The following is a 12,097-nucleotide window of genomic DNA, read 5'->3' on the forward strand; positions in this document are numbered from 1 at the left end:
TAATGAAGTCGTAGTAGCATCGTGAACACATCCAAAATTTACATTTTCATGCCGCCCATACCGCGACCTCAACACGATCTGAATACTTTTTATATCGCGCTGATCGTGGTGCGATCGCGGTCTAGTGTGACTTGTTCATAAGATAACAGCGGGCAAGCTGAAGAGATGCCGTGCATTTACATTGATACATGCATGTATACATTGTATATTTAGTATTGACCATTTACTGAAATAACTATCTATTCTGTCTTTTTGGAACATTACCATTCAACTTTCATTGTAATTCTTTTGCACTATTGGGGAAGTTATATAATATAAAACATCGTAAAGCTTAAATTATAGCTGTTTTGATTTTAGCCAGTGGCTTTATCTCCGAAATCTAAAAATAACAGGAAAGACGAAAACACCTGTTATATTTACCTGAATGTGTGATCTTGGATTGGGTATAATTAAATAAAAAGACACTTTTCTATTATTACTGTTACTATTACAAAATAGAAAAGAAATGAATTTCATCTTCAAATTGGTTGCAGTTAATCTTTCTTCTATATATATTGGCATTCTAAGATATCTTCCTTTTTCTATTAATAAATTATGATCTCTTATTCTAGTTTTGTTATTAGTTTTCTAAATTAAAATTTTGAGTAAGTTAAATATTTTTCATTTGTATTATTTAGTCTTACAAGATTATAAATAGTGAGTTTGCTGTTATCCTTCATATCTTATCATTTACTATCTTTTCATAAAAATCCTTCAATTTTAATTTTATTTGTTCTCTAATAGTTTTAGTTATTTTATGAGAGGAATATTTCTTGAAAGTGTCTAAATCCATACCAGTTTCTTCTGATACATGTTTTACATATGAGAACCAACTGAAGAATAAATTCGCACATAGTCTAAGCTTTGAGACAAAATAAATTATTCCTTTACAAGAGGAAAAATGGCATGAGAATATAAACGTATACCATACAATATAGATTGAAATTTAATATGTAGCTCCAGGGGAAGTCTCTCAAGACCAGCTCTTAGATATAGGAAGATGTGGTGTTCAGTGCCAATGAGACAACTCTCCATCCAAATAACAATTTTAAAAAAAGTAAACCATTATAGGTCAATGTACGGACTTCAACACGGAGCCTTGGCTCACACCGAACAACAAGCTATAAAGGGCTCCAAAATTACTAGTGTAAAACCATTCAAACGGGAAAACCAACGGTATAAATTTGATGAAACTATGCTTAAGCCACGTGTATATTTACAAAATTGTAAGTGTGACTTTTTAAAAGGTGGTTTGACATGAAGTGAATCAAATTATCAAAGGGTATCAAATAGTTGCAGGGGCGGATCCAGCCATTTTAAAAAACGGGGAGGGGGTCCTAACCCAGCATGTCCCCATTCAAATGCATTGATCGTCCAACAAAAAAAGGGGTTCAAACCCCCGGACCCCCTCCCCCCTCTGGATCCGCGCCTGAGTTGCCACTGACACATTGAGTCATTTTAGTTTCATGCTCTCTTAATCAACTCAAGATCCAGAAAACTAGTAAATGGTACATATAAGACTGTACTTTGACCTTCAATGGTTTATCTTTAAAAAATATGACTTTAATGGAGAGTTGTCTCATTGGCAATCATATGTTATCTTCTTATATCTATAAAGGTCATGATACAACTTTCAACTATGAGTAAAATTCATGCAGCATAGTCTGCTATATGAAAGGCCCCGAAATTACAAATGATAAAACAATTCAAACGAGATGCATTATGATTAGTTTGGGTTTTTTTTCAATCCAAGAAAATATGTATAACTGTGTATATAAAATTTACAAATTGCAAATATCTCCTTTTAAGCTCACCAGACCAAAAGTGACAAAATGAGATTATTTATTAAACTTTTCTCATCAATTGTCGTCCTTCGTCCGTCGTTGTCGTCTGATAGCTTTTACAAAGATATTCCACTCTGAATCTGCTGGGCCAAATAAAACCAATTTCGGCCTAAATCATTATTAGGGTATGTAGATAAAAAATTAATTCCGATGCATATGACCACTCTTGTGCACCGAGATGGCAGTCATCGCTAAAAATAGAACATCGGGGTGAAATGCAGTTTTTGGCGTATAAATCTCCGAAACTAAAGCATTTATAGCAAATGTTCGTTCAGTCAAAAGTTATCTGCCAATGCATTAGACAACCCGTTGTTGTGTTGTTTCCCCTTGAACTGATAGTTGAAAGAAAATTTTGCAGTTTTTGGCTATCATCCTGAATATTACCATGCATGAAGAAAAACTGTTGACAGCAAACTTTTTCAGCAAAACAAGGTCTACAAAAAGTAGTTATTGCCTTTTACAGTTAATTTCCCACAATTTGTCTTACATTTCGGTAATCCTTTGCCAAAAAATTCTCCTCTGAAACTATACTTGTCCAAATTAAAACAAACTTTGCATAAACAATCCCTAGGGTATCTAGTTCAAAAAAATGTATCCATTGACCAAATATCAACCAAGATGGCAGAATGGCTAAATAGTAAATAAGCGGGATGCAGTGTTTGATTTATATCTTTGAAACTTAAGCATTTAGTCATAAATAAGATATAAATGAGAGAAACTGAACAGACTTAAATGACCGCCAATATAAGATAAAAAAAAACATATCTGTTTTTGTCATTAATACTTTTCTCGTCTACTATGTTGAAGTGTGTCTTTGTCTAATATGATATATACCAAGATGAGCAACACAGGCTATTTTGAGCCTCCAGTTATTATTAAACTGGCGTTTTTTTGGTTTGTTTTAACTCACACAATATTCCGGGACAGTAGTGAAAATAGAGGTAATTCGAATCTTTCATTACAGTGCAGACAATGAATGAATAAATAAAATTGAAAGACTTTGTCTAGCTGCAATATTCCTTTTTTTCCTCTTTCAGTATGCAATGCTAAAAACTCGACATGCAATATTAGTTAGGACTTCGATATGGGGAAAATATCACTCACCTCAAGTTCAAGAAAAACAATTTTCACTGTGTAAGTGATTCTTGATGTTGAAAGATCTCAGAAATCGTGAACTAAACTTTATCTTATAAAAAATATGTTGTATGATTGCCAATGAGACAACTCTCCACAAGAGACCAAATGACATAGAAACTAACAATTATAGGTCACCGTACGGTCTTCAACAATGAGCAAAACCCAAACCACATAGTCAGCTATAATAGGTTCCGAAATGACAAATATAAAACAATGCAAACCTAAATAACGTACAAAAATGAACGAAAAACAAATATGTAATACATCAACAAACGACAACCACTGAATTACATGATCCTGACTTGGGACAGCTTGTTTGTAGTTTTTTTGTGTGATGAATGCAATAATATTGAAGGTTGACTTGTTACTCATTTTTTTCCTGCAGGAAATATTAATTCTCTTCCGTATTATTAGAATAAAATTAAGCAAAAACTCCTAGAAAAGTTTCATAAATTAATTGAACATATGAACAATACTGCTTATGTTAAAAGAAGGATTACAATACATGTATTGCAATACAATTAAATGTGTCATGTCATGTTCAAACCGACCCGTCAGTTTCGTGCTGGCATAGACATCTTTCGTATGAGTGATATTTTTCGAGGCAATTAATAAGAACTATTACATTAGCAGATCCAGGGGGAGGGGGTCCGGGTGTTTGAACCCTCCTCTTTTTTTGCCGATCAATGCATTTGAATGGGAACATATAGTTGGACCCCCCCCCTTTTTTGTCCTGAGTTTAGGACCCCCCTTTTAATATGGCTAGATCCGCCCCTGTTTTATATGTCAGAGGAAAGACTGTGGTGCTCGCGGAGTCATATTAAGTTTTGTTGACTATTTAAATCTACTTGTACATTAGCACGTAAACAAAATACAGCGCTGCTTCCCAGTTTAGTTGAATATGCCATAACATTAGTCATATAATTCAAACAAACGCGAGAAGAAAAGAGTTCTAGTATTTCACAAGCTTTTAGCATTTATTATAAATTTAATTTAAATTCCAGCAACCTTTCACGTTGAAGTCCGTGAAAGTAAGAAGAAGGGGGATAGGACCTTTATCGGGACTCCGGGATCGGGTGTTTTTAAGCTCGGGATTTCGGGACGTCGGGATTTACTTTATTTAAATTCGGGACCTCGATCGGGATTTCGTTTTTTTAAGTCCGGGATTTCGGGATCAGGACCCCTCCTATCCCCCCTCTTAGAACATACGAAAAAAAAAACGAATTTAACATTCAAACAAACTCATAAATTTGTTGTGAGTGTTTTTCTATTATATAGACTTTTTCAAATGATTAATTTAGTTTTATTTTATTTTGTTTCGTCGATTAGTTTGTTTTCCTTCAGAAGCATATTAACAATTAAAGTTAAAACAAAAATAATAATTTATAACTAATATCTACGCTTGTGTATTGTGATGCGTTGTCTGTTTTCAAAGTTAATCTCTAAACTTTTATCACAAAATATTATATATTAAAGTGGCAAGTGCAATTTGAGGGATCAGCGTACCAATGTGACCTCTGTTTCTAGCTTAAGAGAAATGTCTAATCGTTGAACTATCACTAGATATAATGAGGTTTCCTGATGCACTAGAGCCATTAAAAATCAAATACCTTGTTACTGCAGCTTACAGTACACAGATGTATTAGTATCGTATTTCACTTCATTGATAAAACACAATATTTTGTAGCTTAGACGATTTATAATTACACAGTTTATATATCTCTGCAGATTATAATGTATTTATAGCACACATATGGAAACAGATACGCATACGTCAATGTGATTGCATCAACAATTTGTCAATAGTTGTATTTATGTCCTGCAATTATACTATCTAATATTTTTCGATAATTAAAATACGAATCGAATATTTCCGCTTAGCTCTCATTTAAAATTCTCCCAAACAGAGGTATGCCATGAACAAGATCAGTTTTCAAAATCTTACATTTTAAGCTAATCTAAGTCATTCCCTCACCATTTATACCGTCAGAGCATATATTTTCATCAGCAGGACTGTTAGTTACAAATAAAGTTGAGAATTAGCCTCATCCCAGGCACAGTTGTCAAGATACTACTTTTAGATCAGACAAATTCAATGCACCTTATGTAGACCCTCAGAAAATTATTAAAGTCATCAGTGATCATCAGTTAGTTCAAACATCACCCCTTTGCTGATTATTTTAAAAATGTGTTTTTTACCGTCCCTTAATACTGTTGTTTGAGTAATATTTTTTTCTATAGATATCACTTAATTACTGGATTAGATAGTTGTAAGTTTACATAATAAAATAAGAACATGTATGTCATGTATTAAATAAGCTTTTAATTATGATTTATATGGTATATAATTCATATTATCTAGTCCATTGTTATAATGTTGAGGGTTTTACGTTTATAAGTCCATCAATTCTTTATTGAAAAGAACTTTACGCCCATATGAGCCAATGGCTTAAAACATTATACATAATATACAGTTTACATATATAAAACAATGAAAAAGACAACGACCCACAATACATAAAATGGATATAATTTTGTGTTTCCATTTTGTAAATGTTTTACCGAGCGAGTACTCTTCACCGAGGTAACATCCCTTCATGTTATTATATATTTTTTTCCATTGTATTTAAGAAAACAATAAATAGATTTCATTTGTCTCCCTTTTTTTGTAGAGAATCAGTTTCAAAATATAGTTATCTCCCATCTTAAATTTAGCCTGTTAGTCAAAGGGAGACAACTTTAATTTTCCACAAAAATTACGGAATTCCATAATATTATGGAGTTCGCTAAGTGCCCCGACTGTTGTTATAATGTAAGTGATTGTTTATTTGAAGGCAGATAGTCGTTATTTAACCAATATATGGTTGTTTTCATTAAATTTCAAATTTCGTAAATATTCAATATATTGGGTAGAAGACAATCGTATAGCACTGATGCAAGTGATGACGAATGTGTTACCATTATCATATTATGGCATTTACCTTAATATATTATGCCAAGTTTCACTTCAGAGTTACAAAAGATGATATTTAGCAGTCAATTGTTGTCTTTGATACTAATGCTATGTTCATTTTTTTAGTTGTTTTTTGGGGTAAAGTTAATTACTTCAAGTATACTAGTATTCTAGTGGAAACTTTTTTTTAAGAGTTTGACTTGATCTAAATAAGACATTCCATTCTTTTTGGTAAAGTTCTAGTTTTATTTTACAGAAATTGTATGTGATATTTCAACAGCTGATTACTGGATTAATCGCAGGCAGTGTAATTCTAATAGATAAATAGGATATTAACTTTACAAGGAATTTATGTTCCATTGTTAAGGTTTAGATTTATGGATGAGATTTCTTTCCTCCAATACAACTAGAAAGTAAGTAGAGTTACATTTTTGACATTGGCAAACAATACTCCCTTAGGTGTAAGAGTTGCGGTATGAATATAACAACGACATATTGTCTCAAAACATAATTGTGTTGGTACTAATAATTTAAAACAGGGTAGGAATACTTGCATTCTAAAAGTTTGGTGAAGCATTGTTTTAATGAATTTTGAATTAATAAATTATGTAGTTCTATACTTATACCTAAATATGTTAGCATATTTATTATCTGTTTCAGTTTAAGCTAACAAAACTTTTTTTCTTCAAAATTTGCAATTGTGTTTTTACAAAACAAACGTTAAACATGTTAAAACAGATTTCTTTTTTCAAAATTTTTAACAACAGAATAAAACAAATGTGTGCACTTCAAAAAATATTAACGCTGTGAGGAAAAAAGTATAAATGTTTTTACTAATTATAACTGCTCATAAAAGCTCTGACAAACCAACAAGAACATTCGTACAGGGGTTTCATTATCTTTCATGTTGACCGGTACATTCCTATTTGTAGGTGGTACTTTTCAATGTATTCAATGAACATCTTATATAAAAATTCCTGAATTTAGGCGGTTCTTATCAGTAGCATAAGAGGGTAAAAGTACCAGGTACCGCCTCTTAGTGAATGGTCTGTTCGTATAGGGCACCGTTCAAGCGTCCCAAGTGCTTTTAAAAATGGCTGATAAACAATATTTGGACATTGTTTTTTTAACCAGCAATAGCATCACTACTCAATGAAAATATATACACACCTGTAATGAAAGATCTCATAACTTCCACCATAAGAAGGGGACTTATGATAACATTATCTCTCAGCTGTGGATTATCAAAATAAACAATCTTCCCAAGAGAGTGTTGATAATGAAGGAAATCAGTCAGCTGCTCAGGAGACAGGACAGACACCTCGCTGATGGCATTTAATTCTTCAACTTCAACCAATGACATAATTTGTTTTCCTTCTGCTACTAATTCGGCAATCTCGAGCTCTAGTGGTACACATGCATTTGGCATTCTCTCTCCCCAACATGGGTGGCTGAATGTTAGCTCTGTGATTGTTTTCTTTAGAACTTCTATTTCTGGGTCACCTTGATCTTTGGCATTGACAAATATTAGAGGCTTGAGGACCAGATGATGTTGTCCCTCGTGGTCTTTAAACAACTCCTCAATTCCACTGTAAAGTTCTTCACGTCGTGTATCAACATTCTCCTATTAAAACATAAAGAGTTGCCATATACATACATATAAATGAGGCTTAAAGAGTATGTATTGCACACGATGGAACAATCCAACTAGACTATCATTAGATTTATCGCAAATTTTCAGAATAGATTCTTCTACTCTTAAAAGGTTAAATTACTCTAGGAATACTTACATTCTCAAAGTTTTGTTAATCATTGTTTTAATAAATTTTCAATTAAGAAATTATGTAGTTCTATAGTTGTATGCTGGGTCAATGCCTCTGCTAGTGGACTGTTAGTCCCCGAGGGTATCACCAGCCCAGTAGCCAGTAAATCAGATTTTTTTGGTGTTATTAAAATTTGCTGTTACAAATTGTTAGAAATTATTATAAATTAAGGAATGTATCTCCCTCATGCAAAGCTCGGATTTGGCTTAACTTTTTGGACCTTTTGGATTATAGCTCTTCATCTTTTATTTAAGCTTTGGATATTTTGGCTACGAGCATCACTGAAGAGACATGTATTGTCGAAATGCGCATCTGGTGCAGGAAAATTGGTACAGTTAATGTCATTACTACCACTGGGTCAATGCCTCCGCAAGTGGACTGTTAGTTCCCGAGGGTATCACCAGCCCAGTAGCCAGTACTTCCGTACTAGCATGAAAATACAGATTTTTGTTTGTGTTATTAAAATTTGTTGTTACAAATTATTACAAATTATTATAAATTAAGGAATGTATCTCCCTCATGCAAAGCTCTGAATCCTTTCACGGATTTGGCTAAACTTTTTGGAACTTTCGGATTATAGCTCTTCATCTTTTATTTAAGCTTTGGATTTCAAATATTTTGGCTACGAGCATCACTGAAGAGACATGTATTGTCGCAATGCGCATCTGGTGCAGGAAAATTGGTACCGTTAATGTTATTGTATCTAAATGTAAATCTTTTAAAATATTAAATTTTTTTTTTGTTTAAACTAACAAGACTTTTTTTTGTGATTTTACAAAACGAACATTAACACAGACATCTTTTTCAATTTTTTAACAACAGAATGAAATAAATGTCTGCACTTCAAATTTTTAACGCTGTGATGAAAAAGGAACTATTTTGACTAACTGCACATAAAAGTTCTGACAAACCAACAAGATTAGTATAGGGCACTGTTCAACCTCTCTGATGGCATTTAATTCTTTAACTTTACCAAATGACATAATTTGTTTTCCTTCTGACACTAATTTGGCGATCTCGAGCTCTAGTGGTGCACATGCATTTGGCATTCTCTCTCCCCAACATGGGTGGTTGAATGTAAGTTCTGTAATTGTTTTCTTCAGAACAATCCAACTAGCATATCATTAGATTTATCGAAAATTTTCAGAGTAGATACTCTTCAATGTTAAATTACTCGTTTAACCTAGCTCTGATAGTTTTAAAGACAAAAGTCTGAAATTGTTACCAGTTGTTAAACATTTAATTCAAAGAGAAATAAAGTGATCTGACTACTATATTTGTTTGAAAAATAAACTTGCTATTGCATTTTTTGTTTGTTTTGTAATTTACACTGTATAACCAGCTTTTGGAAACACTAGTAAAAATAAGTAACATTATAATGAATCGTCAACAAATCTAAAACAGGGCTATTAATAGTATAGTACCCAGTACCCAGTATTTCGGTATTTGCGTGAAAATACGGATATTGTATATTTTTAAAATTGTAGTTATAAAAGATTAGACTTATTAAAAAAAAAAAGAATGTATTGTCCTCGTGCATTCATTCTACAGTTTTGGCTGTATTGTTGGTCTATTTTATTTGTGTATTATGTTTTGAACTTTTAAACATTTTGTCCTCTTGCATCCTTGAAATGTATTGTTGAAAAATGCATCTTTGCAGTACAACTAAATGCTAAAGTTTCTTACTGACAACATATTCGTTGAAATAAAACTTACTCAAATACAAACTAACTTTAACATATAAACTGAGCAATTGTTGTAGTCAATAGACCATTACTGAGAATGGTGTGGCCAAATGAGCTCCATGAAAATGAGATATATCAAATTGAATATTGATTATTTACCTATCTACTAGTGGTTCTTCATATTTTCTACTATATTTAATGGCCCCGTAATATGATCTTAAGTGTACTACCTACAAATCAATAGGGATCTTATTCTTTCAATTTGTAATTTCACAACAATGCAGGTCAAGTTGCTACATATGGTCATGACATCATTATATGTAAGCATAATATTTTATTAGGCAAATTTGTACACACTATTAAAGTATTACAAATAGCAATAACTCACTATTAAAAAGCTAACAAGATATTGCTTACCCTTGATACTTTATCCTTGTGAGTGGCAACAAACAAGATCTTAGGAATGCCTGCATATACAACCTTACAATAGGTCAGGATGGAATTAACCCAATATTGCAAGAATACTGCAAAATAAAATCAAATCGGTTGTAAAAGAAGTATAAAAAAGTATATACATTCTGCATTTTTAAAAGTTGTGATCCTACAAAAGTTTTGCATTGTCTTTTGTCTTGTAAACCCGTTATTGAAAAAAATAATGAAAAAATTAAAAAATTACACCTGCTATATCTAAAACATCTATAGCTCTACCTCAAATATAGAAAATGTCAGGTTAAGGTTCTATAATCAAATTTGACAGCTTTATTTGCATACATTAAATTTGACCTGTTCAAACTCGACCAAAACACTACATTACCAAAATGGATGTTCGAAATTATTTTTACATGTAATTTCATCCCCCTACTTACTTTTTTTATGCATAAAATATAAGGAAATAAATTTAACAGGTTGTATGGAAACCATTTCGAAGTTAAACACTGTCCATATTTGGGTCTATATTTAACTGTGTCCCTTGACTTGATAACAGATATTTAAGCAAGGTAATATAGTTGATAAGTTGTATATACATTTCCTAAGATTTTTTTTTTTTTTTTAAGAAGTCAAAACGGAAAACAAAAATATCAAGCATTTTTTCAAGAATTTGATTTTATTTAAATATTTCCTATTAATTTTGACTAATTTTAATCAGTTCTAAGAATGTAACATTGTATATAAATATTAAATTCTATGAAATAACTGGAAATATGGATACAGAATGTGGGTTTCTAACGATATATGTTGTTCAGTACAGATTCAATAATACTTAAATCATGTAGTGAACAAAGTTCCATAACTCTGGAATTATATCATTTGAAAATTATATAAATCAAAAAGAAGCTTTATTCGTTCAATTAAAACATGCGTAAAAGAACTGATAAAAAGAAAATTTGACTTTTTTATGAAATGTTGATGGATCAAACTACAATATTTCATATGCTATGATTTGTCTAAGACAGGTTAATATGAAAGTGTTAGGTTTTGGTTCAGGCAAAGCAACACCTTCAAAATACCAACGTAATGATCTTTAGTCTTTGGGTAGATATTTTGAGAAATCAGTATTTTTTTTAAAATTATCACCTTGCTGTTATAGAAAGATATAAAGATACCCTACTTGCATTATCGGTCAGTTAATATGGCCAACATTAAAAATATCTTTGTTTCCCCTCCCCGACTGAGGTTATCAGGGTATGGGTAGGTAGGTAGGCAAATTATTTTATTTTATTTCTTGATATAATTTTTCTATATTGAATTCAAAAGGCAAGATAAGTCAAGAAAAGTGGGGTATTCCCTGTATTCATTGTACACCCCAGTTTTTTGGTGTTAAAAACAGTATACAGGGACCTCCTTTTTCTTATGATTCATTTTATGGTATGAATTCTACAAAAACACACATTCTTCATGTGATAACAATGTTTAATGAAAGCAAGTATTTAATTGCTTAAAAATCAAGCTTATTTCAAGTCTAATTTGATGCATAACTCACAACAAAACAATTCCTGTGTTCACCAATTCATACCTTGATCATCAATTATGAGATGACAAAAAGATATGTTAATGACTTGGAAATTAAAATTTAATGAATGAAAATTTTCAATAGAAGTGAACATAATTCAGTTATGTTCAGTTACACCTGGATCATGCAGCTTGGTCAATTAATTCCTAAACAAAAGATTTGTATGTTTTTCGAGTTCTAGAAAAAACAAGGCTTCACATATATGTTTTGTTGTTCCTAGAATACTTGAAGTATTTACAAATTCAACTCATGCAGTTATAACTTAAAACGTGCCCTTTTGTAAATTTCATGCCATAAATTGAAAAGTAAAATCACATTTAAACTGGTCTTGTTTACACCAGAAATCAGGGAGATTCCCTGAAAGCAGGGAATTCACGTATCCAACATTTTCTGACTTGTGTCCAACCTGTTCGAAGTCGAAGACAAAGTAGATTGATTCAAAGCACGATTCAGACCATTTTTACTCAAAGATTTTATCCTTTAAACAGGAACAGAGGTAACAGACATAGCCAATCAAGGTGCACTCAGTTGGTTGAAAGATGCTTCAGATGTTTAATTTTCAAATATCAAATCGTGTGGTAAGGCATTATGTTTGTTATCTTCCT

At 31.9% G+C, this 12,097-nt stretch overlaps 1 protein-coding gene and 1 long non-coding RNA gene across 2 annotated transcripts in view; both read right to left on the minus strand.

Moving 5' to 3' along the window:
• LOC139482485 (uncharacterized) overlaps positions 1-12,097 on the minus strand; it is a 250,762-nt gene that overhangs the window by 35,865 nt on the left and 202,800 nt on the right. The window lies entirely within an intron of this gene.
• Positions 1-12,097, minus strand: part of LOC139482551 (uncharacterized) — a 74,305-nt gene that overhangs the window by 32,483 nt on the left and 29,725 nt on the right. Inside the window, exons 10-11 of the mRNA XM_071266464.1 lie at positions 9,899-10,005; positions 7,144-7,597 (exon numbers count right to left, since the gene is read on the minus strand). Coding sequence (XP_071122565.1) covers positions 7,144-7,597; positions 9,899-10,005 — 561 coding nt within the window. The remainder of the gene's footprint in view (positions 1-7,143; positions 7,598-9,898; positions 10,006-12,097) is intronic.

Source organism: Mytilus edulis, chromosome 7 (genome assembly GCF_963676685.1).
Source record: "Mytilus edulis chromosome 7, xbMytEdul2.2, whole genome shotgun sequence".
NCBI classification, from domain to species: domain Eukaryota; kingdom Metazoa; phylum Mollusca; class Bivalvia; order Mytilida; family Mytilidae; genus Mytilus; species Mytilus edulis.